This window comes from Sminthopsis crassicaudata, chromosome 2 (genome assembly GCF_048593235.1).
Source record: "Sminthopsis crassicaudata isolate SCR6 chromosome 2, ASM4859323v1, whole genome shotgun sequence".
Classification (NCBI taxonomy): domain Eukaryota; kingdom Metazoa; phylum Chordata; class Mammalia; order Dasyuromorphia; family Dasyuridae; genus Sminthopsis; species Sminthopsis crassicaudata.
In genome coordinates, this window is record NC_133618.1 from 188,765,719 (window position 1) to 188,793,342 (window position 27,624).

General features: G+C 35.8%; 1 protein-coding gene across 1 annotated transcript in view; it reads right to left on the bottom strand.

The window, feature by feature from the left end:
* DLGAP2 (DLG associated protein 2) overlaps positions 1-18,206 on the bottom strand; it is a 1,171,101-nt gene extending 1,152,895 nt beyond the window's left edge. Inside the window, exon 1 of the mRNA XM_074287975.1 lies at positions 18,018-18,206. Within this exon, the coding sequence (XP_074144076.1) occupies positions 18,018-18,035 (18 nt within the window). The 5' untranslated portion in view covers positions 18,036-18,206. The remainder of the gene's footprint in view (positions 1-18,017) is intronic.
* Positions 18,207-27,624: the final 9,418 nt, after the last annotated feature.

Sequence of the window (27,624 nt, forward strand, 5' to 3'; positions counted from 1 at the left end):
AGTGTAAATTCAAAACATAATGACAAGGAAGATAAAAGGATGCTAGATGTTGTCATACAAAACGGAGTAGAAAGAATGGGAAAGAAAAGACTTAGGAGCATTTAAATGGCTATCATATGCAGAATGAATTAGAATTTTTCTGTGTTGGTCCAGAAAGCAGAAATAAGGTTAAAGCATGGCAAGAATATTTTGTAGAGGTTTGTATAAAATAAAGTCTTATTTAGATATGGGTTGAAGTTCTGTGGTCATTCCAAATCTGATTTCTGTGATTTTGTGAAGGAATTGGGAATATATATATATATATATCAAAAGATCATATTGGAACATATTAAATTCTTAATAATGTAAATTTCTAAGACCTAAAAAGTCTGGTTAATTTCTGGGAACTGTCCAAATTGTTTCATTGTTTGAAATTTTTGAGATTTAAATAAGTAGGTCAACAAAATAAGTAGGTTAAATGAAATTTATTATAACTTCCACTAAACTACTTCTACTATGCCTCACGATGAAGTGGAAGTGATCCTGAATTGGCGAAAACTGTGCCAGCAGAATACAAACTCTGGCAAGTGGGAAAGACTTCAAATTCAGGCCCATAGTTAGACTGTAGATGTCATCTGAGGCTCAGCAAGTTATGTCTGGAGAGGCTTATCATCAGGTTGGAAGCAAAGTAATGAATAGTTTGACCTCTTGAAGACTTTCTAAGATCTGGAAGATCTATTGAGACAATATCAATGGAGAGAGAACTAATATAAACAAAATTACAAATCCTTTCATTAGAGAAATGTTTATTATATCATTAATGAAGATCATTTATTTTCTCTATTTTTTGCAGTTGCTGTAACTGTGGACTTTTCAAGTAAAAAGGAGTTACCCCATTCTCTTCCTTAAGTTGGAATACCCAAGGAGTTCTTCATTTAGGATCTGTGATGTTTATTTATAATTTCTAATAAGTATGTTTCAACATAGCTGAATTGCTTCATAATTTCTTATATTTTATGCATTTGAAAACATTATTCTGAAAAGAGATTCATACATTTCATCAGACCAATAAAGAAGTCTAACACATAAAAAAAATGTTAAAAATTCAGATACTCTCTTTGCAACAACAAATTCAAGAAACATGTTAGAGCCAGCATGAAAACAGTAATGATTATGGAATTCTGTATAGCATTCTACTCATCTGTTCATTCACACTCCAAACCATATTCCATATGTCTATGAATGTGAACAGTTATACATATATATGTGTACTCATAACTATAGTCATGTACCATTAGCCTCTGAATTTTGTTTCATTGTGGTTGCTAGAAATTGTTGTTATTTAGTCATTTTATTCATGTCTAATTCTCCATAAATCCATTTGGAGTTTTCTTGGTACAAATACTGGAGTAGTTTGTCATTTCCCTTTCCACTTATAGATGAAGAAACTGAGACAAAAAGGTTAAGTGACTTGCCCAGAGTCACACAGCTAATAAGCATCTATTGTCAGATTGAACTGTGACCTTCCTGACCAGTCACAAAAAAAACAAAAAAGCTTTTCCACTGTATATAACTATATTTAAATCTTAAATCTCATTAGTCCTGAAATACAGTGACAAAAAAACTATGAAATAAACATTTTCTATTTTTCTTTTGAAAAAATTTCTTCTATTTGGCTTCCAGGGTTATATACATTGTACACAGTGTACATAAAAATTGTGATGTAGAAATTATACTTAGGTTTGAAGGAAATAGTAACATGTCTTTATAAAATGAAGGAATGAGCCTTAACAATATTTAAGGCCCATTCTATTTCTGAAATTCTGTACCTACCTATATCTATAATTATTTTGCCAAATAAAGTGATATTTATGAATTACTTTACCATCATATTCTGACTAGAGGGTTTGGAATATAGACAACCAAAGCTGGTTTCTATTTAAATGTGCTACTTTCTTCCAAAATGTTATTCATCATTGCTTTTATTATAATGGAGATTTAGTGATAAAGTCCATCAACCTGAAAAAGTATGTTAAAGTGGGAAGGTACCTTACAGAGTATCTAGGAGATTGCTCTCATTTTACAGAGAGGAAATAAATAAGACAAAAAGTAACAAGACCAGCATTATAACAGAAAAGAATTGTCAGAGTAAGATACAAAGTATACATATATATATATATATATATATATATATGTACATATATAATATACACACACATTAGTAGAAATAAAATAGACATTAGAAATCACACATAACATTAGCTAGGAGAAAAAAAACAAAGTAATAAGAGCAACGAGTAAAAAGTCAAACTACTCTCTGTGAGTAAAAGGAAGATTATTTTTGAAACCTATATACAAAAATAATTAAAGAATATGCTACTATGTAGAAGCAGGTTGAATGAAAGGACTAAATTTGAAGTACCAGAGAATAATAAAATTGTAAGGTAAAAATAAGACCTCCTGGCCAAGATTTAGCTGAGACTAAACAGAAAAGTTTGTATTCTGTTAAATGCCAATGGAAGAAAAATGGGGGAGAGATAAAAGTTGGAAGTAAAAATAAATAAATATTAATTAAAAGAGATTAAATCAGTTAAAATATATTGCCTTCTAAACAATTATAAGTTAAGAAATGAAAATGTGCCAATAATATGTAAAAATGTTTTGAAAATGTGAAACAATTAGGTTCATAAAACTTGAGAAAAACTTGAAAACATACATATCTTTCCAAATTACACTGCTCACTTTCACATATTATGTGGTCAGACAAACCAGCCTTCTTGTTGTTCCCCACACATGACACTCCATTTCTGCTCCCTGTGCATGGACTATCTGGCATAGCTAGAATGATTTCCTTCTCTTTTCCAAATATTAGAATTCTTATTCTACTTCATAGCTGAAGTAGCTCTTCCACATGATCTACTCCTCCTTTCCCCTCCCTGCTGGCTGCCAGCATATGTATGTATATTTGCCTGATACTTGCATTTTTGTATGAGAAGCGGCATGGTAAAGTAGACCCAGCATTCACCACAGGGACAAGAAGAGCTTGGTTCAGGTTCTCTTGCTGACATATTAGCTAGCTATGTGACCCCTGGCCAAACCTCTTCACTGCTCATTATCCTAGATAACTTTCTAAAGCATAAATTGCAGTAAGGCAAAAGTGCTGATCTGAATTGGTAGAGGAAGTTTTCTCATCTTTAGTAGAGGGGAGATAGGAAGTTATATATATGTAAATATATATGTACATGTATGTGTATATATGTTTTATAGAAGAGAAAATAATATATATTAATGTTATAATTATGGGTATATGCTGTCACACATAGCTACATACAATTCAGGAAGAGAATGATTGCAGGATATGTTTCATTTTTGTAAATGCATGTCCAACATTTGGCAATGGGTGCTTTATAAATGTTTATTCATTGATTAATTGAATACAGGAGGATACAGCTTTAGGACAATACCTAGGGCAGTACAAAACATACAATGGATGCTTAGATGCTTCTTGGTTGACTCATTCCCTAGTTATTAGTAGACAGGAACTAAAACAACTAAAGCCATTTGGTTACAGAAAATTGGAATAAGTTAAAGGTGATAAAACCACCAGAGAAAAACAAATTAGATGGCTTTTTATGTAGAGGAAAAATTCAGAGGACAATGGTGCATGAATAAAAAAGATATGTAAAATTAATAAATCTATGTAAGGAACAATTTTGGCAAAATAGAAAAAATGAAAATCTATGAATTTTTAAGGCTTACATATGTTTGAACATTTGTTGAAATAACAAATTCAGAAAAGATGATTGTAAAACTAAGAACTATTCAAAACCTTAGCTATCATCTGACCCAATCCCCTTATTTGACAATTGAAGAAACTAGAACCTGAAACATGCAAGTTCTTTGAATAAAGTGATAAGGCTTAAAAGTTTTGAAGCCAGGTTTCAAACCTAGTTCCTCTAATTGCAAAATCAACACAACTTGTAATTATGTTTATTCTACAGACTATCCAGTAAGTAGTCACAGGGACTGAATTTAGTAGAGAAGCTGGGATATAGAGAGGTTGGAGTGGGGGAAGTAAATAAAGGACAAAAGTCAGGAAAATCTGGGCTGCTCTCAGTAATTGCCCAAGACTCCAATGTTACAATATTTGTGGGTATTAAGGTAGTACTTTAGTTAGGATATATTAATGATGTTATAACAAAACTCCATAAGGAATGGGAGGTGGGGATGCAGAAGGGGAGCTGTATTCCAAGTATGTCTACATATGTCTAGTACATATGTTTAGAGGGAATGAAGAGTAAAGAAATAATAAATATCAGGTGGAATACATTGAAAAAGTGTTTTTGGAGGAAGGAGTTTGGAGCTAGGTTTGAAGAAGGTAAGGTGGTTGAGTTAATGAATCATAAGACCTTATGTGGGGTGAATTAGATGCCCTCTAAGGGCAATAATGAAGAATCCTTGTTAAGGGACTAAAAACATTAGATAGATTTGGAATCAGGAAGTCCTGGGTCCAAACTCTGTTCTCACCACTTACCAGTTATATGATGATGTAAAAGTCACATAACCTCCCTGAACCTCAGTTTCCTCATGTGTAAAATTAAGATAATGGTGCCTGTAATATTTTACAGGGATATAGTGAGATTTACACAAGGTAATTTATGTAAAATATCTTGTAAGCTTTAAAGTCCTATATAAATGTCAGGTATAATTACTGTTAATTGGAGCAAATGTTTTGAATAAGCTTATATCAGAAAAGATTAGGAAAAAAGAGGAAGTTTTTCAATCAGCCAGTCAACAAGCACTTATTAAATGACTACTACATTACAAGTACTGTGCTAAGTGCTAGAGATACAAAAAAAAAAAAAAAAAAAAGGCAAAAGATAATATCTCAAGTGGTAGCTAGGTGGCACAATGGGTAAAGAATCAGGTCTGGAGTAAAGAAGATCTTATTTAACTCCAGACACTTACTAGCTATGTGACCTTAGGAAAGTCACTAATCCCTCTTTGCCTCAATTTCTTCATGTGTAAAATGAGCTGGAGAAAGAAAAGGCAGGCTAATCCCAGCATCTTTGTCAAGAAAACAGAGCTAGATACAACTGAAATAATTTAACAACAATGCTCTCAAATGAAAAGCCTTAAACTCTAGTCACAAGAATGTAGATCTCAAAAGTTATCATAACTTGAAGGAAATGTAGAATGTAATATAGTAGAGCAGTAAAAAGCAGCTAGTGGGGTAGACAGGACTTAGGGCCCAATACACAGGAAGGCAAAAATGAAAAATAATTTTCAGCATCTCTTTTTGTAAATGCACATAGTTTTAGTGCCAGAAAACTCTACCAGCTGTGGCACACAGGTATTTATTTTATGATAGTTTAGGTCTTACAAATAAGACTCTAATACCTCCAATAGAAAGCAATATGCAGGACATTCAAATTTTTGTGCAATGGAAGAAGGAGATAGGCACAATTGTTCAAACTTTACCTGGAACATAAAATGCTCTGCCAACTGTAGAAAAATGGCCAGGGTTCAGCCATGGAAAGCAGAAAACCTCTGAAGTGTAAACACCTGACAACTGCTAAGAGAGAACAAGGACATATAACTTCCTGATGCTGCTAATAAGAAACTAAGTTTATTTAAGACTCAAATATCAACTTGAGGCTAGTAAGAAAATGGAAGAATCTCTTTCTTGAAAGTATATGGCAAGTTGGTACAGATGGTAAATTGATACAAATGGAGGGACTGAATGTGATATATCTGAGGATATGTTAGGATTTTGGTAATTTCATTTTCTTGTAGGCGATTCTGAAGCAAGGGTAAGAGAACCTGGTTGCAAGATAGAAGATTGATCTGAAGAACTATGGAAGAAGTGAATGCTACAGCAGGTATAGAGCCTAGTTGCACTGTCTATCCACTGAGTCCTGAGAATTTTCATATTTTTATAATGTATATCACAAGATCACAGAAAATTAGATTTAGAGTTTAGAGACCAACCTCCTCATTTTACAGATGAAAAAACTGAGGCATATGGAGATTATAACTTGTCCAGAAGCTAGGGTCTGAGGTAGAATTTTTATTCACATCTTTTTAACTCCAAGTTGCTCTATTTGCATGCCATAAATTAAGAATAAGCAACTATTAATCATATTTGGCCTCATAACATTTCTCTAAATTGACATTTTAACTTAAATTGGCCCTGTAATCTTTTTATAGGAAAATATCGTACCTAAGAGTGAGAGTAAGAGTAAGCTGAGTCAGAGCTCAGGTTGTGAGTGAATGCATAAGGTGTGGTGCAGAACCAACCAAATGCCTTGGGTTCATATGAATTGGGTCTAATTCTGGAGCATAACCTTACTCAACTTATTAATAAACATTTATTAGGTTCCTACTTTGTGTAGACATGGATCCAGATAGTGGTGATACAAACAAATTATTTATGTTTCCCCCAAAATAAAAAACAGGGTTACTAAACTTCAATACTGGCTCTCAAGATACTATATAGGTATTAGTTATGGAATGGTCTTTTATTTTATCCTACTAAAGAAAATGCAGAAGATGTAAAAGACTGACAAAAGCTCAGGAGCAGATATTGAAACCCATAAAACACTCAAATAATCCATTAGATTCTTCCCCAGAAAGTAAGTATACTCTGTAAAATTGCAGAACAAGAAATGTCCATTCCACTGGACCCATAGTATCTGAGCAATTCAGAGAATAGCCAAGAGAGTTGGCACCACTCCAGTCTTCTTGCTTCAGAGGCCCTGCTGGAGATATTCTTCCTTTTCCAATGATCATAGATCTCTCTCTCTAAGAGGTCAGTATCCAAGTGGATGAACTTTGGAACAAAGCCATCTGCAAGGCTGATAAAATCCACTCTTAGGGCATCTCCTCTCAGTGTGCAATTGTATCTGTTTCTGCCATTTGCTTCTGTAGCAACTCTCATCAATGAATGTCCTGGCTGTTTGATCAAGGAAGGACTATCATCAGAACTCTAGTCTCTGATCTGTGCTTAGAAAAAAGAAACAAAAAGGAAGAAAGAACCGGGAACCTAAAGCCAAGAAACTTAAGGTTACCTGAGCAAGCACCTTCAATTCACTATATGCTTTTGTTCCAAATCTCCATTAGCTGTTCCAGGATTTCCCTACTTTCCTTCATCACAACCTTTATGAAGATCCCCCTCTACTATACTCTGGCCTAGAAGTCCACAGGAAATAGAGGAAAAGCAAAGCCAAAAAACCATGACCAACTTATTTTTATAGCCCATAGTGGAGGGAAGGCTTCTTCTAATAAGAATGTAACTAGCCCCTTCTACTTCTGGTCCCCAACTCTCAGTGATTAATCATCTTGGAGGAAACTCCAGTCAGTCACTGAACCAATCAGAGGACTTTTCTGTCTTCTCAATAAGATGCCTTCTTCAACAAGAGAGCTCTACAGGCTGCTCCAGACCAAGGCCTGTGTTTTGTAATCTCATCAATTTGATTGTAAATTAATCAAGTAATCTGGGGAGACAAAGGATCTTTATATTAAGGCTTCTAGTGTAGGAAGAATCTTTTTTTTTTACTTTCTCTTACTTTTACTTTATTCCTTAATAAACATTTACAAACAGGGATAACTATAACTTAAATGGAATTTAATCCTTTAGGACTGTTTTGATTAATGTTTAATTCTCCTTTTACCAACAATAAACCTAAAGTATAAAAAAGCCAACTGATTTACCTATCTGCATATGGGGTTGTCATGTATGGGCAAGAGAACCAAGGCCAAGAAAGTACTGAAAACAGGTTGTTCCTTACTTGTAGGCCTTTGATTTATATTTACTATATTCCCTCCAAACACACAGTTTTAAAGTTCATTCTTGGTTCTAAAGGAACAATTCAGCACAAACCAAATGCTGTGTTTTCCCCAATGAGCAGAAGTAACATGGTTCAACAGCTAAAACAATACACCAGGGATTTATGTTTTATTTCTCACTCATGTTTGTGTCTTAGAGCAGAAAAGGCCTTTTATTTTGCAATGCTTTTGTGTTCCCACTTGCAAAACAGAGATGCTCATACTTGTCCTGAATGAATCAAGTTACAAGACTTGGTCTCTGCCCTTAATAAAGCATGCAATCTGTCTCTCTTTTTTAAAATAATCGTGAGTAGAAATAATAATGGCATTTAGGTAACACTAAGGTAGCTCAGTGATGATGTTTCTGTACTTAAAAATCTTATTTCCAAAAAATTATATCCTGAAAGTTACAAACATGCATTAAGTGCCCGCTAATTGCAGGCACTATGTGTCAGCATTGAGGCTACAAAACATAAAAGCAAAAACCTCCTGCCCTCAAGAATCTTATATTCTATCAGAAGAGACAGAATATGAACAACAAATATACACATATGTATATATATATATATGTATATATATATCACACACACACACACATACATATATATTCACAGTTGTGAATCATAACACACTTGAAGGAACTGCAAATCAGCCTTTACTGATGCAGATGTTGCTTGGGAATTGGGAATGAAATAAATTGGAGGCAAGAGAGAAAAAGAGGGAGGTCAGAGAATGCAAGGGCTTCTCAGTCTCCTTGTGTAATTATCCTATCACAGGAAGGGATCTATTCTGCTGGTCAGAATTAGATCCCCAGCAATCACTAGCATGTTGGATCCTGTAACACCCAGCAGCTACTAACAGGTTGCTCCTGTAACATAATTGGAATTACATAAGTAGCCAATGGGAATTAGAAAAGACTTATGTAGGGGGTAAGGATCCTTTCTTGCCACCATTCTGTATTCTTTGAATTCTTTGAATTCACTGCTAGTATTATATTTCAGGCATTAGTGCCATCCAATTTTAGGGACCTTAGAGATCATTTCGTTCTCAAAATCACAATTGTTTGACAAAAGTTAAGAAAATTATGATGCCTGCACTCACTACAAATTTAATTATATAATCTCAACAGGACCCAGATTGTGACAAGCAAATCTTTTTATACCTCCTTTCCCTTCTATGTCACTGTTCCTACTCACACTGCAGTGGCTTTTCCAAACTTTTTCATAGCTCTTCAAAATTCCCACAGCTCCCAATCCCTCCACTATCTCAGCTTTAGAATCTTTCCTCATATTTCTCTGGAAAAAAAATGAGGCCATTTGCTGAGATCTCCCTCTTAACTCCTACTCATATCACATCATTTAGATGCCTTCTTGACAGTAGGTCATCCTCTACTCCTGTCTCATTTAATGAGGTGGTCCTTTTCCTTGCTAAGGCCAACCCCTCTCTATGCCCAAGTAATCCCATTCCATCTCATCTTCTCCAGCAGATTGCCCCCTCTGTCATTTCCACTCTTCTATTTATCATCAATCTCTCCCTGTCTGCTGGCTAAGTCAGAGCAACTGAACATGCCCAGATATCATATGTTCTCAAAAAGTCCATACTTAGCCTATTCATCCCTACTAGCTATCATTCCTTATCTCCTTTTCAGTAGCCAAATTCCTAGAGAAGACTATCTACATTCAATCCATCTGCTTCTTTTTTTCTTATTTTCTTCTTACTTCTATAACCTAGTTTCTAACTTCATCATGAAATCAAAACTGCTCTGTCTGAAAGTTACCAATGATCTTATATATAAAGTTCAATGGTCTTTTCTCAGTCCTCATCTTCTTTGATTTTTCTTCAGCCTTTGATACTGTCAACCACTCTTTTCTCCTTGATACTTTTCTCTCCCTACTCTTCTCTCTAAGCTTTTGTTATATTACTTTAATTCTAGTTGTCCTCCCACCTGCAAGTCCTGCCCACTAATGATGTTTGTCTCCAAGGACTCTGTCCTGGGCTTTCTTCCTTTATGCTGGATTTCATCAGTTTTCATGGATTCAATTATAATCTCTATACTGATGATTCTCAGATTTACTTATACAGTCCAAATTTCTCTCCTAACCTCCAAACTAACATCTCTAACTGCCTTTTGGGCATCTCAAAACCAATATATAAACATTTTAAATTCAAAATGTTCAAAACTGAAACTATCTTTTACCCCAAACCCCTGCAAATTCTGAAATTCTCTAGTAATGTCAATACAAATCTAATTGCATGTCACAATTTAAGCAATAGACATTCTTTGTTCACTTATTTTTCTTACGTGAATACTTAGGTCAAACTCTTTTGATCAATTTCATTTGATCCTTACCAAAAAAAAAAAACCAACAACACATAAATACTATTAATCAAATTTTATATATGTAAGGAAACTGAGAAGTTAAATGACTTGCCCAGAATTATACAGCTAGTAAATATTCAGATTAATAATTGGAATCACCTCTTTCTGCTTTCAAATTGAATCTTATCTACTATATCACTTAGGATAGTTATATGGCACAGTGGATTGAGTGCCAGGTCTGGAGTCAGGAAGACAAGTTCAAATCCACTAACTAGCTATATGATCTTGGGTAAGTCATCTAACTTTTTTCAGTTTCAGTTTCTCCTCCACTCTAGCATTTTTGCCAAGAAAACCAGAAAATGGGTTATGAACAGCTGGATACAATTGAACAAAAAGGGGTCATTTAGTTGCTTTGTCATATGCATTGTTATCTATGTTTTAGGGACTGGGAAACTGAGCCTCAAAAAAGTAAAATACCTTTTATAGGTCACATAGCTAAAGAGAAGCAAAGGCAGTATAGTAACTGGCCCCATAATATTCTTTCTACCATCTCAGATTGCCTCCATAACTCAGGCCCATAAAATAATCTGTGATTTTCTAGATTGGGAAAAATCAGACACCAAGTTGTGCTTATTTAACTCAACTTGTAACAATGAAGCACAACACAGAGGTAAATCACAACACCACCTATGCCTCAGTCTTATTTATAGAAGAGCAAAGACTAGATGACATGTGTTGTCACTTCACCTACTCTGCCCAGGTATAAAATAATCCTTTAATTCAAAGATTATTAAGCCTTAGACTCAGAAATTAGATTCTAAATTATATTGGATTACAAACTCCATGAGAACACTATATTCATTTTTTTCACACTTCCCCAGTGATTAGCACAGTGTTTTGGTCATTTGCTACTTCCCTATGTCTATTCTCTCTCCAATACTGAGTAAGCCTGAATCCCTCTTAGTCTTCAATAAGTATCTGAGGTTGACATAGTGGTACAAGAAACATGGATCTGGTGTGATCCCCAAAAAAGAAAGAAATAGAAAAACAGTGAAGTAACAATTATTTTGGAATAAATGAGTGAATGAATAAAACAGCAAAGAAAAATGAAGATACAGTCAAGCATTAAAGGAAATAAGTAGACAAGAAGAAAGGCAAATAGGGTGGGTAAACAACTGTGAATCATTAATTTGGGATTCTTTCAAAAGAAAAGTCATTTTTTTTAAATTTATGGTTAAGGGGAGCACACCAGATGCCTAATAAATAACAGTAAGGATTGGGAAAGGGAATAAAAAATAAAATAAAAAACATCTTAACCTGGAGTCCATGAACTTGTTTAGAAAGTAAATAGATAGACAGACAGACAGACAGACAGACAGATGATGGTAGACAAATTGTCAATATAAAAATAAAAAATGTTAAGAACCCCTAAAAGATCATCTCTGTCTTTATCTAAAGATAAAGAAAAAGGACTAGGACAAAGAAGGGAAAAGACCATTTGTAAAAGGAAGGCAACATTTTTGTGTGTGCAAAATACTTTGAAATCACGAAGTCAGCTTTTAACAGTCAATAATACAATGAATATGAATCTTTCAAGGGAAGGAAATTAGTCTAAAGAATCTATTGACACCTGATTATATCAGAAACACAAGAAAAGAACTAAGAGTTTTTAAATTATTCAATTCATAATCAAATCAAAATCTAGGAACTCAAGGACAGATATTTTGGATTGGTTATTTTTGGACTGGGCATTTTTCAGAGACTAAATTTAAATACTTTGATTTTCTTTTAAAGTATAATTCTTTCGAACCCTTTAAAATGGCTTATTTAAAAAAAGGAATACAATGTCCTATGTTCTGCAACAAGTCACAGAAAAAAAAATCTGAGGATTAGTGTTCTTGGCATGTAAAGAAGACAAAAAATATTTATTTCAAGTAGAATAGATAAAGCATATAGACATTTAGATGACTCCTATCTTAGTATCTTGAATAGGATATCAGCTTCCTATATCACAATCAAATTGAAGCTAAGATAAAAATCATGAAAATGAAGAAAGAAAAAGTTTAAGGAATGGGACTGATATGAATAAAAAGGAAATATTAATCATTTAAGGGGAAAGTACTTAAATAAGGGAAAATATGATAGAATTTTTTAAGACTATAATGATCATAAAAATATCTTAACTTATATGTCACACAATATATGACTATATTTTTATTATACAGTTCTACTGAAGCCAATCATCTGATTAACAAGAATGTTAGAGACTACACTTAATAAGTGTTACATACATGATAGAAGAGGTAGCTAATTTACTATGTATGTTTTTTGATAAAGGAAATTTTATTTTATTTACAAATATTTAAGAAGGTAACCATCAGGGCAGAGTTCAGTAACTCAGAAGTTTTCTCATTTAGAGAAAGTCAGTTGTAGGGAAAAGAGGTAGCTATGAGCAAAATACTTGAAAGTTGTCAAGAGAGATTAGATTTACACTCGTGACATTTATGAAAAGTTTGAATGTAGATCTATATACGTCAGGAAAATTTTCCTTACTCAATAATTCTCTATGCCAAGTAAATCACACATCCAGTCCCTATTCCTATCCCTATTTCTTATAAGTTGATTTTGGTTTTGATACTACATAATTGCATCTATAAATTTAAAATCACATATTCACTCATTATTTTAAAAGGTCTAAATCATAAATGGCATTTTCAGAGTATCTGGAAACAAGTAGCAAATTAATATGTCCATAAAAATTATTTCATAAGCAATCAAAGCATCATATATAAAATTGGGGAAAGTGAAAATAAGGATTCATCAGCAAAGAATAGAATCATAAGAGTTAAATCTAAAAGATACTTAGTCTTTAGTTACAAATGCAGTAATTTATTTAGTACCTTCTTTAGTAATACACACATCCTTTCTTTTAACTTGCCAAAGTTTAATGTTCAAAATCCAAAAATGGCATCTCTTTCTCCAGTAGACTTTTCTACTATACTGACTCCATTTTTTTTTTATCCAAGCAATTCCTCAAAAGCATCTTTAGCAATTGTTTCTCAAAAATTTGACTTTTTAGCATATGCTTCCTTATCAAATCCATGAATGGATATTTAACTTAACAAGTGAAGTGAACAAATTGATAAATTAGGCTCATGGTACAGTGCTAGATTCTTCATATCTTGTATTATCTCTTAATTATATGTAAGAGACATCATACCAGAAATTTCTCTCTGAAAGTATTTGATAATAATGTTTCCATACACAGAAAAGAAAAGAAAAAGACTATCTAATCCCCTATTTTCTATCTCTTTCAAATATAAAACCAGACTATTTATCATCATTTGGATTTAGAACAAAAAACCAAGCCACTTTATATGTTTGTTCAATGAATGAATGAATGGTAAATTTGTTTTGGTAAATTTGTTTTGAAAATATACATCAAGGATTTGACTTGGTATTTTCATAAATATCCACTTGGAAAATTAATAAGTAAAGTTTTTTCCATAACCCAGGCTTGAAAACAATAAACTTTTATTTAAGAAATTCAGTATATGGCTAAATGAATGTGATTACTCAATGACAGATATCTCTAAGGTATAATTATGACTGATTAAAAATAAACTGTTCATTGCCCCATGCTTTGACCTGTTCAGTAGCCTCTTATTCTTTAATAGCCAACATACTGGCAACACTGTAAAATATTGTTCCCAATGCCCAAAATGATGAATCATAGCTGGGGTGGTGGTGTTTTTCAGCTGCAGCCAATGAACATGGCAGTGAACTATGGCATACCCATTTCTGATATTCAGCACACATTAAATGATGAAACATGGCATTCAAAAACCTGAAATCAGAATACTTACCAGTTCAAATAAGTGAAAGATTTAAAGGTACATAGAACAGAATAGAATAAATCAATTCAATTCAATTTGGCTTAACAAGTGTTTATTGAGTACCTACTATGTGCTAAGTACAAGACATTTTTTGATGTTACTGTGTTTATCTAGAGAAAATATTTCAATATATACAAAAGTAGCAAATACCATAACAATTTTTAAATTGAAAAAAAAAAACTCTACTTTTGAGAGTTGACTGGTTGATGGGTTGGCTGGCTTTGCAAAGCACTTGTTTTGGTTAACAATATTTTAATATGAAAATATGATATTCTTCTTGCTCTCTTATACATTAAATCAGTTCATACTTATGATGGAAGGCAAAAAATTAACTTGAAGCAATAAAATACCACAAAAATATACATTTATGTCAATGGGAAACTACATTAAAATCCAAATTTTATAAAAAATAAAAAATATCAATAATGTCAAATCATTACAAATCAGTAGCATAGAGAACTTCCAGTGAGGAAATTCCTTCTATCAATGTAGATTACAATTACTCTAATATTTAATTCTCCAGGGGTGGAGAGACCTTTGGTGACTTGCAAAAGATCACATAGTTTCAGAGGCAGAACTTAAGCCCAGGTCTTCATAACGCCAAAGCTGACTATCCACTATACCCCACAGTGTTATATGTATGCTTCTAGTTCTAGCAGGATTACATTAATAACTGTATAGTATATATAAAAGACTCTTGGAAGAACTTGGAAGAACTAAATGTTCAACCATCTCAAAAGCTTTTAAGACTGATCTAGGAAAAAACACTTGGTAGGCAACACAAGCATTTTGAATCTCAAATACTTACTTACTTTCAATATATAAAGTATTAATCCATTTGCTTCTTGAGTTCATTTTAGAATGAAATATGAATTTGTGAAAGAATAGGTTAAATGATCACAGAGAAAGATGAAGGAAAGGAAATGAAAGGACAGACATTATTTACAAAGACAAAAAAAAATCTACTTGGTAGTTTTGACATTGTAATATATGATTGTTTAATCCTTAGCATTATATACTTTTGATAAGTCAAGTAAAACAAAGTGATACTATGTTTTAGAAGACAGAGGCATTTGACAGCCATTTTCTCTACTTTATACAATTCCCACAGTCCAGATGTACTTGAGCAGATAGAATTCCCTTTAGTCTGCTAGTCATGTCCCCAGATGTGGAGTATAAAGTATTCTAATTTGTTCTTTACCAAGCAATGAAGAAGTCACACTATCAGAAAAGGAAATGGTATATACATACTCTACAATTACTCTTAGAACCAAAGCTGTGACTCATCACAGCCGCCTGCACATGACAATTTGGCTACTGGAAAATCCTGATTAATGACATTTTTCTTTAAGCAGAGTAACAACCTGACCTGCCCAAAACTCCCATCTTTTCATCTCACCCATTTCTGCTTGCATTATCTATTACTCTTTCCAGGAGCACCTGGAGAGAAGTTAAAAGAAAAAAAAAAATGTTTCATAATCTTTTATTAACCTCACATCCAAGTAGTCTTCATACAAATGGAGATCAGCTTCCTTTATGTCAGCTTCAAGATGAGTGTGTGTGTGGGGGTGGGGGGGGGACATTTCTGATGGAGATAGGACTCCCTCGGGGCACACTAAGAATTTCAAGTTATTTTTTAATCTCAATTGTGATTAATCCCTGTCTACAAATAAGGGCAAGCAGAAAATCACATATCACTTCTAGAATTGCGGGGAGTCACAATTAGCCCTGCTGTGTTCAATACACAAAGAAGCAATAATTCCAAAAGAGCTGGTTAGTGCTAGCACAAATTCAAGGCCACCAAGATGTATTTCGTAAGGAAAGCCAATTACTTGAGTGCCCCTGTACCTAATCAAAGAGCTCTTCTCCCCTACCATAAGTCTAGAAATGACAGGGAAAGAAAGCTCTGGCGCGCCCCACGCTCCCCCCCTCCCGCATCTTTTCGAGCTTTCAAAGCCACCCACAGTACAGGCTTGCAGAGGTAATAAACACGGAAAATAAATTCACTGCCAAACGCTTTATTTTTTAATCAATACAAGAGGCAACTTCCAACGGATAAGTCACTGAATCCAAATTCGAAGCCCTTCCGGAAAGTCACCACCTCACCTCAGAGAAGCCACATACATACGGGAGCTGGACTACAATGACCTAAGGAGTGTGGGAAAAGCCAAAAGGAACAGAAAATGATTTTTTAGTAACAAATGTTTTGTAATCAAATTAAATTAAGTAAATAAACCCGCTTATTCATTTTTATGCTTGCAGTTTGCTTTTCTTCTCCAACTCCAAATCTTCTTTAATGCTCGATTTCTTTCCCCCTTTTCCACCTCTCTTCAAACTCTTTAATCTTCTGGTGAATTCCCTCTCCACTCTGACTTGCCCAGCTCTTTCTCCCTCAGTGGAAAAGCTCCGGTTTCCAAAGAAGTCCATCCACTCTATAGCACCCTATCCACGAACAGCAGCCCAGATCCTCCATCCCCATCTTCGATACCACTGCCCCCCTCCCAGACTGAGCACTGGACCACACCTGGGATGCGCTCAGGACAGTCACTTTCCCACCTCTCCTGGAGCACACACACGCGCGCGCATACACGTACATACACGCACCACCCCCTCAGTATGCCAGGACTGTAATAATTATCATCATCATTATATCGCCTGTAATCGTTGGAGAACAAATCCAGAGAACAGCAACAGCCGCCACCGGGGGAGGCTTAGTTACAAAATCCTGTGCTGGGTTCTGCCTCGCATAGCAACCACCCTTTAAAAAGCCCCAGTGCTCCCCACTCACATTTGAAAAGCGGGGGACACTCACCCCTTCTGCTAACAGCCTCCTTCTCCACCACCATCCCCCAATTTGTCAAGAGAGCTTTCCACTTCTTCGCAGGAATCTATTCCCAACCCCGTAGGTAGTAAGCCTCTTTTCTCCCGGAACCTCATCCTTTCACAGCTTGGGCAATCTTGTTACATTTAACAGTAGTCGTTCCAAACCCATGTTGGCGTCTTGCTGCCACTCTTGGGCTCCTCTTGTGGGGTCCTTCAGAAACTCGGTTGGGGAAAGTATTCTCTAACCTCTGCCCCCCTACCCAAAAGAACCGTAGGATGCCCCCTCACTCTACTCTCAAGCTTCATGGAAGCAAGTAGCCAACACTCACCACCTCTATTCTCCAGCTGGCGGAGAACCGCAATTGGTAATTTCATACCTCGGGTTGCTGCCCCACACACCAGGGGCTCGGGAGACCCTTTTCGCAGAAGGAAAGCACCCCTCCCCAGACCGCCTCCGCAGCTGCTGCACCTGATGCGACCCTATTGCGGAAGAGAAGCTCGATCCTACTGACCCCCAAAATCCTAAATCTGTCCAAGAGGTAGTTTTGGTGAAGACTGGAATCAAGTGCTCTAAACCCAGTATTATAGTGCATCCCTTCAATCCCCAGCCCTGGCTTCTCCCATCTCTTTCCTATAACCCCTAGCTGCCGGGACCCCATGTAGAAGAGAGAAAGCAAGACACAGTGAAAATCAAAGGCAGATGCTGCCAGTTTACACACAGGACACGCTGCCGGTCCACCGTCAGCCCCCCGGCCAAACTCCATCCCCCAATGGTTTAGTATGTCTGTTGGGAACAAGAAGCACGTCCACGGGCAGCTGCTACACCTCACCATCGCTCCCCTTAAGTGTGGTCGGTGGGTGCTGTTGCCCTGCCATCCCCTTCTCTCCCCGGCTCCACTTCGCCACCAACCAACCTCCTCTATCCGTGGCTTTTCTAACAGAGTCGGTCGTTCCAGACTTTGCAGTACCAAAGCCACACTGGTTGCCAACTCCCGAATCGGACCTAAACCCTAACTAGACATTTGTGGAATCTATCCCCCCCCCCCCAGCACACAACTAGACAGACCCCTTTCTCACCACTTCTCACCATTGCACCCTCTACCCAGTTTTCTGGGTCCCCCCCTCTGGTTCTGTGCAATTCACGGGTGGTGGGGTGGGGGTGGATTTCTTACCTTTTTCAGCGCTGACATTCTTATGCATTACTATTTCAGCAGGTTCGGGGTGACATGATGAGGTGGCCAACTCCCCCTAGGTCAGGTTCAGTGAGAAAGTGGACAGGGTAACCGTGCTCAGAACATCAGACTCGGTGGCTGAGGTTGTACTGGACATTCCATGCGCTAAGGCTCCTGCTTCTGGCTACAGCCGAGGCTGCTTCTGTGAACCCCCCCTCCCCTCCCTCCCTCCCTCCCTCCCCCCAGCCACACACACACACCCCCGCCCCGCGCGCGCACACACACTCACACATACACACACACACACACACATACACACAGGCGCGCGTTCTCTTCAGATTCTCGAACTGGTTCTCACGGTCTGCACCTGCGCAGTCTCCAAGACAGGGAGGCACCGGCGCACTTGGGGGGCCGTCCCGTTCCCGGCTCCATCTAAAGAAGGTCCGGAGCGCTTTCCTTTCTTGGTTTTTTGAAATAGAGTGCCAAAGATGTCTCTTTGCAACCCAAAACAGTCTTGGCTACTGAGCATGCCCGGACCTAGTCGGAAAGACTTTGTGCCCTGAAGAAACCTTCAGTGTCCTACTCTTTCCAGGAGGTGCTGAGAACCGGGAAGGCTGAGAAGCACAGCTTCCAATTTGAGCCAACTGTTGAATGAGGAAAGGATATGGGGCCATGCAGGGACACAGAGACGGGGAAGCTCCCCAGAGAAGCTGTCTGCGATACTGGTCAGGCTGATCTCTACCTGGGTTTAAAAGCAGTTAGAAAGTTAACCCCCCCGTAAAATTGTAGAAAGGCATAGTACGGGAGTGGATAGAACACAGAATTTCTAGTCATTGAAGACAGGTTTCAATATTTATTCTGTTACTGTGTGGACCAGATGGAACTATCCTCTTTCTCCTCAATTTCTTCATCTGTAAAATGAGTGGATTGTAATAAGGCTTTAGATCCTGTGCTATGAAAATAATATTGTAGAGACACACAGGGGATCTTGATGTTCTAGTTCCATTATGAACAAGAAAAGTAATATCACTGGAGACGAAGAAGGCATTACAAAGACTTTCAAGTACTCTGACCCCCTAAAATCCATATTCTGCAGTGGGCTGAAATAATTTCTTTTGTGAAGGTTCCTTATTTTTTCCATTAATGTGATTTCCTTCCTCTTCTAGCACTCTTTATCTCTGACACAACTATCATGTAATGTTATATATTCTAACATGAAAAAGTAGAAGCAAATGCTTTCTAACAGAGCTCAAAGTTATTCATTCCTCCTTTCCTTGTACCCATCCAGGCTCCTTTTACAGAATTCATTGCTAGAAGAGCTTTACCTATCAATATCGGGAGTAATTTAAAATTCTTATATTGACAATTAATCAATCCCACTGCACTCAGTCCTCAGCACTACTCAGGATATGACTCTAAGGCTGTAGTCTAAAGTTTGCCCAAAAGAGAAATCAGTTTTTAAAAGATAACCAAAATACAAACATGAATTGTGTTTAGAACCAACTAGTTAAGCTCACATTAAAAATAAAATTAAAATTAAAAAAAAAAAGGAATGATGAGTATCAAAGGAGTGTGCTTAACACAATAATTAAAATAAAATATAGTGGTTTCTTAACACTACTGCCTGTCATGTGCCATTATTAATTAGGCATTTCACAGTCACCACTGCAATAGATATTTGGAAGGACAAACTGCCAAATCTGGTCTTGATGCCTCCCTCTTCACTGCCAAGGCTTTCCTTTTCCTAAGCCTGATCTTGCTATTGATACTGCTATCACAATTGTTCTTGTAACAATTACCCCAAACATTGGAAGACCTTCCAGGACCTTTCCCATCTCACAAGGTCAATTACTAAAGAAAAAGCTCTCCTAGAATACACTGTGATAGCTTATAATTATTTGGGGGGTTTGTTATTTTTAAGAAGATTTAGGCTATTTATTTTATCATGATATGAGTTCAGATACCTTGCTTGAGATCTTTGTGAACTGCAGATCCATAGGATGAGGTTTGCCTTGCTAGTCTATAAACCTTAGATGATCAACTCCAAGTATTTAATCCCTTCTGAGAACTTCATGCATTTTAGGGACTTTTGTGTATATTTTCTTCCAAAGTTAGTCTGCTTATTTTTGTGAAGGATGAGTTTGATCTTCTAGTTGGATTCCCTATTTTAGGGATTCCTGGAGAAAATTTTTATGTCTGCTTTGCAGGGACCCAATTTTCTATAATTAAAGTCAGTTTCTGCCTGTTAGTTCAGAGTAGGCAGGGAAACTTGAATGCTTCAGTGCCACCCTGGAGTCAACACTGGTTTGTTGTAATATTTGGAATCCAATTGAGCCCAGAGGAGAGATCCTAAGCATTTATAGATTTTTGACAATCACTTGAGGACAGCAACTTCAGGATCTACTCACGGTGTAGAGAAGCACCAACAACACTAATTCATGGTCTTCAATTAGGGGAATTTCATGGGAGCTGCACAAAAGAAGAAAATGACTTCTAGGGCCAGGAGTGGGACATACTTTTTTGTCACATTAGTCCCATTAATTTTGTAATTTAAATTTGAGCCCACTCTACCTCACTTTTCCTTGCAAACTCAAGATTGCAAGGAAAGAGTGTATATGCAGTTTGGGAGAAATGTCTTGTATTATTCTTAGTAAATCCCTTTTCTAAAACTAACGGAATCTGATTGGTTATTTAATAATAGAAAACACACTATCAGGGGCTTTATAGATGACGGTATTAGGAACCCTTAGAACCCTAGCTGCCTTGATGAACTCTTTCCACCAGTGTGAGTATGAATTGAGAAAACAGCACCAGAAAGGATGCTACAGTTTTATAATGTTTTTGTGGACTTAACTCATTTCTCTATGGTGATTATAAGCCTCTTGATGACAAGGATACTATTTTGTTTGTGTTTATATCTAAGTCAACTAGAATGTGATAAATATTTAATGAATAATAAATAAAAGGATAGGAATGATAGACTGGAATAGACAGGACAAAAGGGGGAAAATGGGGAGTAAGAACCAAAAATGAGTAAAATATTAAGAAGATACTTAGCAGTCTTAATAAAGTTAAAATCATCAGGCCCAAAACCATACCCCTAGATATACAACATTTCATCTTCCACCTGTGTGCTCTTACATAGACTTCCCCTCATAATTGGAAAACTCTTCCTCTTTACCTCTTAGAAAATATAGTTCCATTCAGATTCTGCTTAATTTCTTCTATCTAAAATAAGCCGCTCCTCATATTCCTCAGGGAGGAATTTTGCCTTCCCATTCCTTTCTTTTTATTTTGTATATACCTAGGAACAAGTTGCATCTTCCAACAATATATAAATATTGTCTTGAGAATGAGGATTGTTTCACTTTTCTATTTTTGTCTCTTAATTCCTAGCACAGTATCTTACATATAGTTAGTGTTTATCAATACTTGTTTCTTGATTAGTAGGTAAATATGATTGATGAGCTAGTGTCAGTTAATCCTAAAAAAGAGATCCTAAAAAATGGCAGAGAGGCTGCAGGATTGAAGACCAAGTCACAGTTTTCAAGAAAAGGAAGAATAGGTTTTGCATACTACAGGTGAGTGAGCTTGATCTTAATAATTGTAATAATAGAATTTATTTTATAATTCTATGGGATGTATTGTTCAAGGGATGGCTAGCAAAGAACTAGCATGATGTTATCAATAATATGTCTTCCAAAGCTATCTAATTTCCTTTTAAAACAAGAATCCTAGAAGAATAGATTAAAGAAATTCTGTGAATATAGTTTACCTAAATTTTAGGAATACATTTGATAAAGTAATCTTATTTTGTAGAGTAGGTAGATTTGTGGGATAAATAATTATACAATTATATTGTTTTAGAACTGATTGAATTTAGAACTGAATCCAAAAAGTAATCCATAATGATTCAAAGTCAATTTGGAAAGAGGCCTCTAGTGGAGTAGCTCAGAGATCTTCCCTTTACCCAAATCATTTTTATCACTGATTGGGGAAGAGATGGGAATCATGTTTATCAAATTGCATTGGCAGAATTATCTATTATCTTTTAAATAGCTGACATATTAGATTAAAAAAATAGGATTCAAACAAATCTCAACAGGCTAGAATATTGGGTCAAATTTTATAAGATTAAATATCTTCAGAATAAGTATAAAGACTTATACTTGAGTTCAAAAATCAACTTCACTACTATAAGAAAGAGTATAGTTTGTTGGAAAAAACAAATTGTAGTTTCAGTGGACTATAAATTCAATCTGAATTAAGTGTGATACAGCATCTATAAAAGTAATCTTAAAATTGCAATAAGAGGCACAATATTCAGGATTAGGCAGATAATATTTGTGCTGTATTTTGTTCTGGTTAGATCATTTCTGAAGTTCTGTCTTCATTTCTGAGTATCATATTTTGAAAATATTAATAAGCTGAACAACATTCACGTAACAGTGATCAGGATGGTGAAAGGCCTTAAGAATATGTTTGTAGATTATTTTAAGGAAATGGTTATGTTTAGTATGGAGAAGAAAAGACTGAGGGAGGAGATGCAATAACTGGTTACTAATACTTGAAGAAAAAAAATCACATTTCTTGCTTGGTCCAGAGCAAAGTTGCAAGTGAGGCAGATTTAGGCTCAATGTAAAGAAAATTATCCTAACAGAACCATCTAAAAGTATATCAGAGAACCCCTATAGTTAATGGATTTTCTATCACAAGAGGTTTTAAAACAAAAGCTGAATGACTACTAGGTGAATGCTAGGAGGGATTTTTCATAAGCATGGTTTATAATAAATAATGTTCCTTCAATAATGGCACACATTCTGTGAATGAATGTCTTAAATGAATGAATGAATGGTTTTATAGGTATTTGCAAAGGTCACACTAGTTAAATTGGATACTGGAAAGAACCCTAAAGATAGTCTATTCCAATTATCTCATTTTACATATGGAAAAATGAGGCCCAGAGAAGGAAAATGACTTACTTGCCTTAGGCTACATAACTAGTAAGTAGCACAGCAGTAGTAGAAATTTCTTGTAGTGGTTTTGCTCTGTTATATAACATTCCTTTATTAAGAGAGTAGAGCATTGAGCATCCCACTGTGTCTAAACTGCCTACTTCCCAATAAGTGAAATTTTCCTATGGTATCATCCCTAGGAAGAATAAAATCCCACAGCTCTCTCCCTGGGCTGCTGTTCCACACTATTCTTGTTCATAAAAAGGCTTACATTGAGAGAAAATGCATACTACAGGATTAAATGGAGTTGGCTCAGTGGGTTCACAGTCTAAGGCAACCTAACACAAACCAAGAAAAAAGATGAGGATATTCACTTTAAAGAAGATAAATGATAACAAGATGTGATGATTTTGAAGATTTAGTACTCAGAGCCTGTCTTGGTGACCCCTCCCAGTGTTTCCAAGACAGAAATTCTGAAAGGAAATCAAGGGGAAAAGTAGGTTAACAAAAAGCACATTATGTTGGCATTCACAAGATGTAAGTTCTAGTTTTCTGCCACTTTGTAGGTTTTTTTTTCTTAATTTGGGTTAAATCACAATTTCTGTTACAAAAAGGGAAAAAAGTACAGCTGTTCAACTTATCCAAGGGGCAGTCTTGAAAATAAAAAGCAAATAGAAGAAAGAAGAAAGGATTTATTAATTCAGCCAAATACTTCCCTAAGAATAGTTTGCAGAGCACTGAGGAAGATAAAAAATTCGGTTAAGACAGTTTTATCTTGACAATATTCCCCAAACTAATCTATTTATTTAGTGCTATACCAATCAGACTCCAAAGAAACTATTTTAATGACCTAGAAAAAATAACAACCAAATTCATATGGAAGAATAAAAGGTCCAGAATTTCAAGGGAATTAATGAAAAAAAAGTCAGATGAAGGTGGTCTAGGTGTACCTGATCTAAAGCTATATTACATAGCAGCAGTCACCAAAACCATTTGGTATTGGCTAAGAAATAGACCAGTCGATCAGTGGAACAGATTAGATACAAAGAACAAAAAAGGGTACAACTATAGCAATCTAGTGTTTGACAAACCCAAAGATACCAACATTTGGGATAAAAATTCATTATTTGAAAAAAACTGTTGGGAAAACTGGAAATTAGTATGGCAGAAATTAGATATGGATCCACACTTAACACCATATACCAAGATAAGATCAAAATGGGTCCATGGTTTAGGCATAAAGAATGAGATCATAAATAGATTAGAGGAACAGAGGATAGTCTACCTTTCAGACCTGTGGAGGAGGAAGGAATTTATGACCAGAAGAGAACTAGAGATCATTATTGATCACAAAATAGAAGATTTTGATTACATCAAACTAAAAAGTTTCTGTACAAACAATACTATTGCAAACAAGATTAGAAGGGAAATAAATTGGGAAAATATTTTTATAGTTAAAGGTTCTGATAAAGATCTCATTTCCAAAATATATAGAGAACTGACCCTAATTTATAAGAAATCAAACCATTCTCCAATTGATAAATGGTCAAAGGATATGAACAGACAATTCTCAGATACAATTGAAACTATATCCACTCATATGAAAGAGTGTTCCAAATCACTACTGATCAGAGAAATGCAAATTAAGACAACTCTGAGATACCACTACACACCTGTCAGATTGGCTAAGATGACAGGAACAAATAATGATGAATGTTGGAGGGGATGTGGGAAAACTGGGACACTAATACATTGTTGGTGGAGTTGTGAAAGAATCCAGCCATTCTGGAGAGCAATTTGGAACTATGCCCAAAAAGTTATCAAACTGTGCATACCCTTTAATCCAGCAGTGCTACTATTGGGCTTATATCCCAAAGAAATACTAAAGAGGGTAAAGGGACCTGTATATGCCAAAATGTTTGTGGCAGCTCTTTTCTTAGTGGCTAGAAACTGGAAGATGAATGGATGTCCATCAATTGGAGAATGGTTGGGTAAATTATGGTATATGAAGGTTATGGAATATTATTGCTCTGTAAGAAATGACCAGCAGGATGAATTCAGAAAGGTTTGGAGAAACTTACATGAACTGATGCTGAGTGAAATGAGCAGAACCAGAAGATCACTATATGTAGCGAGCTATCGTCTCCAGAAGCTGCTGGATTGCTCTCTGGGAAGAGATCTGCTGTGTCTACTCAAATCTCTCAGACAGATTCTTCTTCCTGTAATGAACCGTTGTCTCCAGGCAGTTGCTGTTAACTCTTGTCCAAAGAAGTGACTTCCCTTCCTGCAGAGAGCTCCGTCAAGCCTGATGCAATTCAGAGTCTCCTTCTTTCTCTGAGAGTCCTCTCTTTTATTCTCCCAGAGAATGGGCGTGGGATAATGCAAGGGCTTCTGGGAAGAACCACCCCAGCCAATGAGCTTGCCCCCTCTATCAAGTCAACCTGAGTTCTCACCTTGTAATTGTCCAGAAAACCTGAATTCTCACCTTGTCACTGTCCAGACAACCTCAGTTCTCACTTAGTAATCCTAACAACTATACACTTCAACAATGCTGTATGAAGATGTATTCTGATGGAAGTGGCTATCTTCAACATAAAGAAGATACAACTCACTTCCAGTTGATCAATGATGGACAGAAACAACTATACCCAGAGAAGAAACACTGGGAATTGAATGTAAACTGTTAGCACTACTGCCTCTCTACCCAGGTTACTTATACCTTCAGAATCCAATACTTAACGTGCAACAAGAAAATTGGATTTACACACATATATTGTATCTAGGTGATACTGTAACACATGTAAAATGTATGGGATTGCCTGTCATCTAGGGGAGGGAGTAGAGGAAGGGAGGGGAAAATTTGGAAAAATGAATACAAGGGATAATGTTATAAAAAAATTACTCATCCATATATACTGTCAAAAAATTTTATAATTATAAAATTAATTAAAAAAGAAAGATGCAAAAAAAAATTCAGTTTCATCTTCATAGGACTAACAATTCTCCAGCAAGAGAATACTAATACACTTATCATATATAATTTTGAGAAGTCAAAATTATATATGGCAAGTGTATTAGAGAGTTACAAAACAAAGTGCCCAAAGGGTAATTTCTATCAAAGATCTAGAAGGTTTCTTGAAGGAGGTGGCATCTGAGTTTATATTCAAAAAGGAAGGAGGTTTATCTTGTCAAGAGGGAGGTTCCTGCAGGAATAAAGAAAAGTCATTTTAGGATTGTTAGAAGTTAAAAGTTGGAAGAGACATCAGAAGTAATTGGTCCAATGCTTTCATTTTATAAGAATATTCAGAAAGGTTAGGTGACTTGACCAAAATCACACAGCTCATAAAATAGGAGAGAGGAGATATGAACTCATGTTTGATAGCTCCAAATACAGCACCTCAAGCTCATTACTCTTCCAACCCCACCATATCATCTCTGATCTGAAAGGGACCTAAGAGACAATCTACTCTCATTTTCTCATTTTCCATATGGAGTCATTGAGATTCAGAAAAGTTATTTAACCAATCTAAGGTTGATAATAAACAACTAGGATTTTAAATCTTTTGGCTGAGTCACACTGTTTCTTCAGCAATTGTATTTTAATAAGAACACAAAGGATATTGGAGGGGCAGGTAGGAAACCAGTTTGGCTAAAATTTAGTATGGGAAAGAAGGAAAGAATAAGTATTTATATTATTTCTCTATACCAATATTTATAAATATTTTTTTAATTTGTTCCTCACAACAATCCTGTGAGGTAAGTGCTATAATTATAATCTTCATTTTACAGTTGAGGAAACTGAGGCACACAGCTGTTAAGGGACTTGTCTAAATCACATTACTGGTCACACAACTAAAATGAAGTTAGATTTGAATTCACTGTCTCTCTAACTCAAGATCCAGCACTGGAGCCACTCTATCACTTAATTTTTAGATGGAAGAAATAACATGAAGTCACTTAGAAAGTAAATTGGGGCCAGAGTACATAGGGCCTTAAATGATAAGCAAAGTTATTTAACTAATCTGTAGGCAACAGCCTCCAAGAAAAGATTTCTGAGCACAGAAGTTATCTGGCCAACTAAAAGCAAGACCACTATGGTAGAGCATTGATAGATAAAATAGACTGAAAAAAAGGAGACAGTAGAAGCTGGAAAATCTATCAGGAGGAAGCTCTGGCAATAATCCAAATATGTATCCTGGTGGTCTGAGAAGAAGGGAACAGATTCAAGAGGTGTTTTTTTCAGAGATGAAATAGAACATTTATAGAAAAATGAACACAATTAAAATAGGAAAAGCAAATCAAATGCCTAGAAACTTTAATACACATATACATTAGAGCCCAAACCTGTTTAGAAAGCTGTTTTAAGGTAACTAAAAAATAATAATAATAAAGTAAAGTCTACTTCCACTTGGTTTCATGTGAACATAGTTAAAAGGAACTACTCTATCTACAGTTATCTCGAATTTGCAACAAAATTCAAAGGACATGAGGATTTTCTTGGGATTTAGAAATAAAAGATCATGCAGTCCAAGTCCCTTATTTTATAGATGTGGGAAATGAGCCTCCAGGGAGAGAAAGTGATTTGTCTAACAGTATACAAGGCATAAACAGCAATCAGGCTTCAATTACAAATGTTTGGATCCAAATTCTGT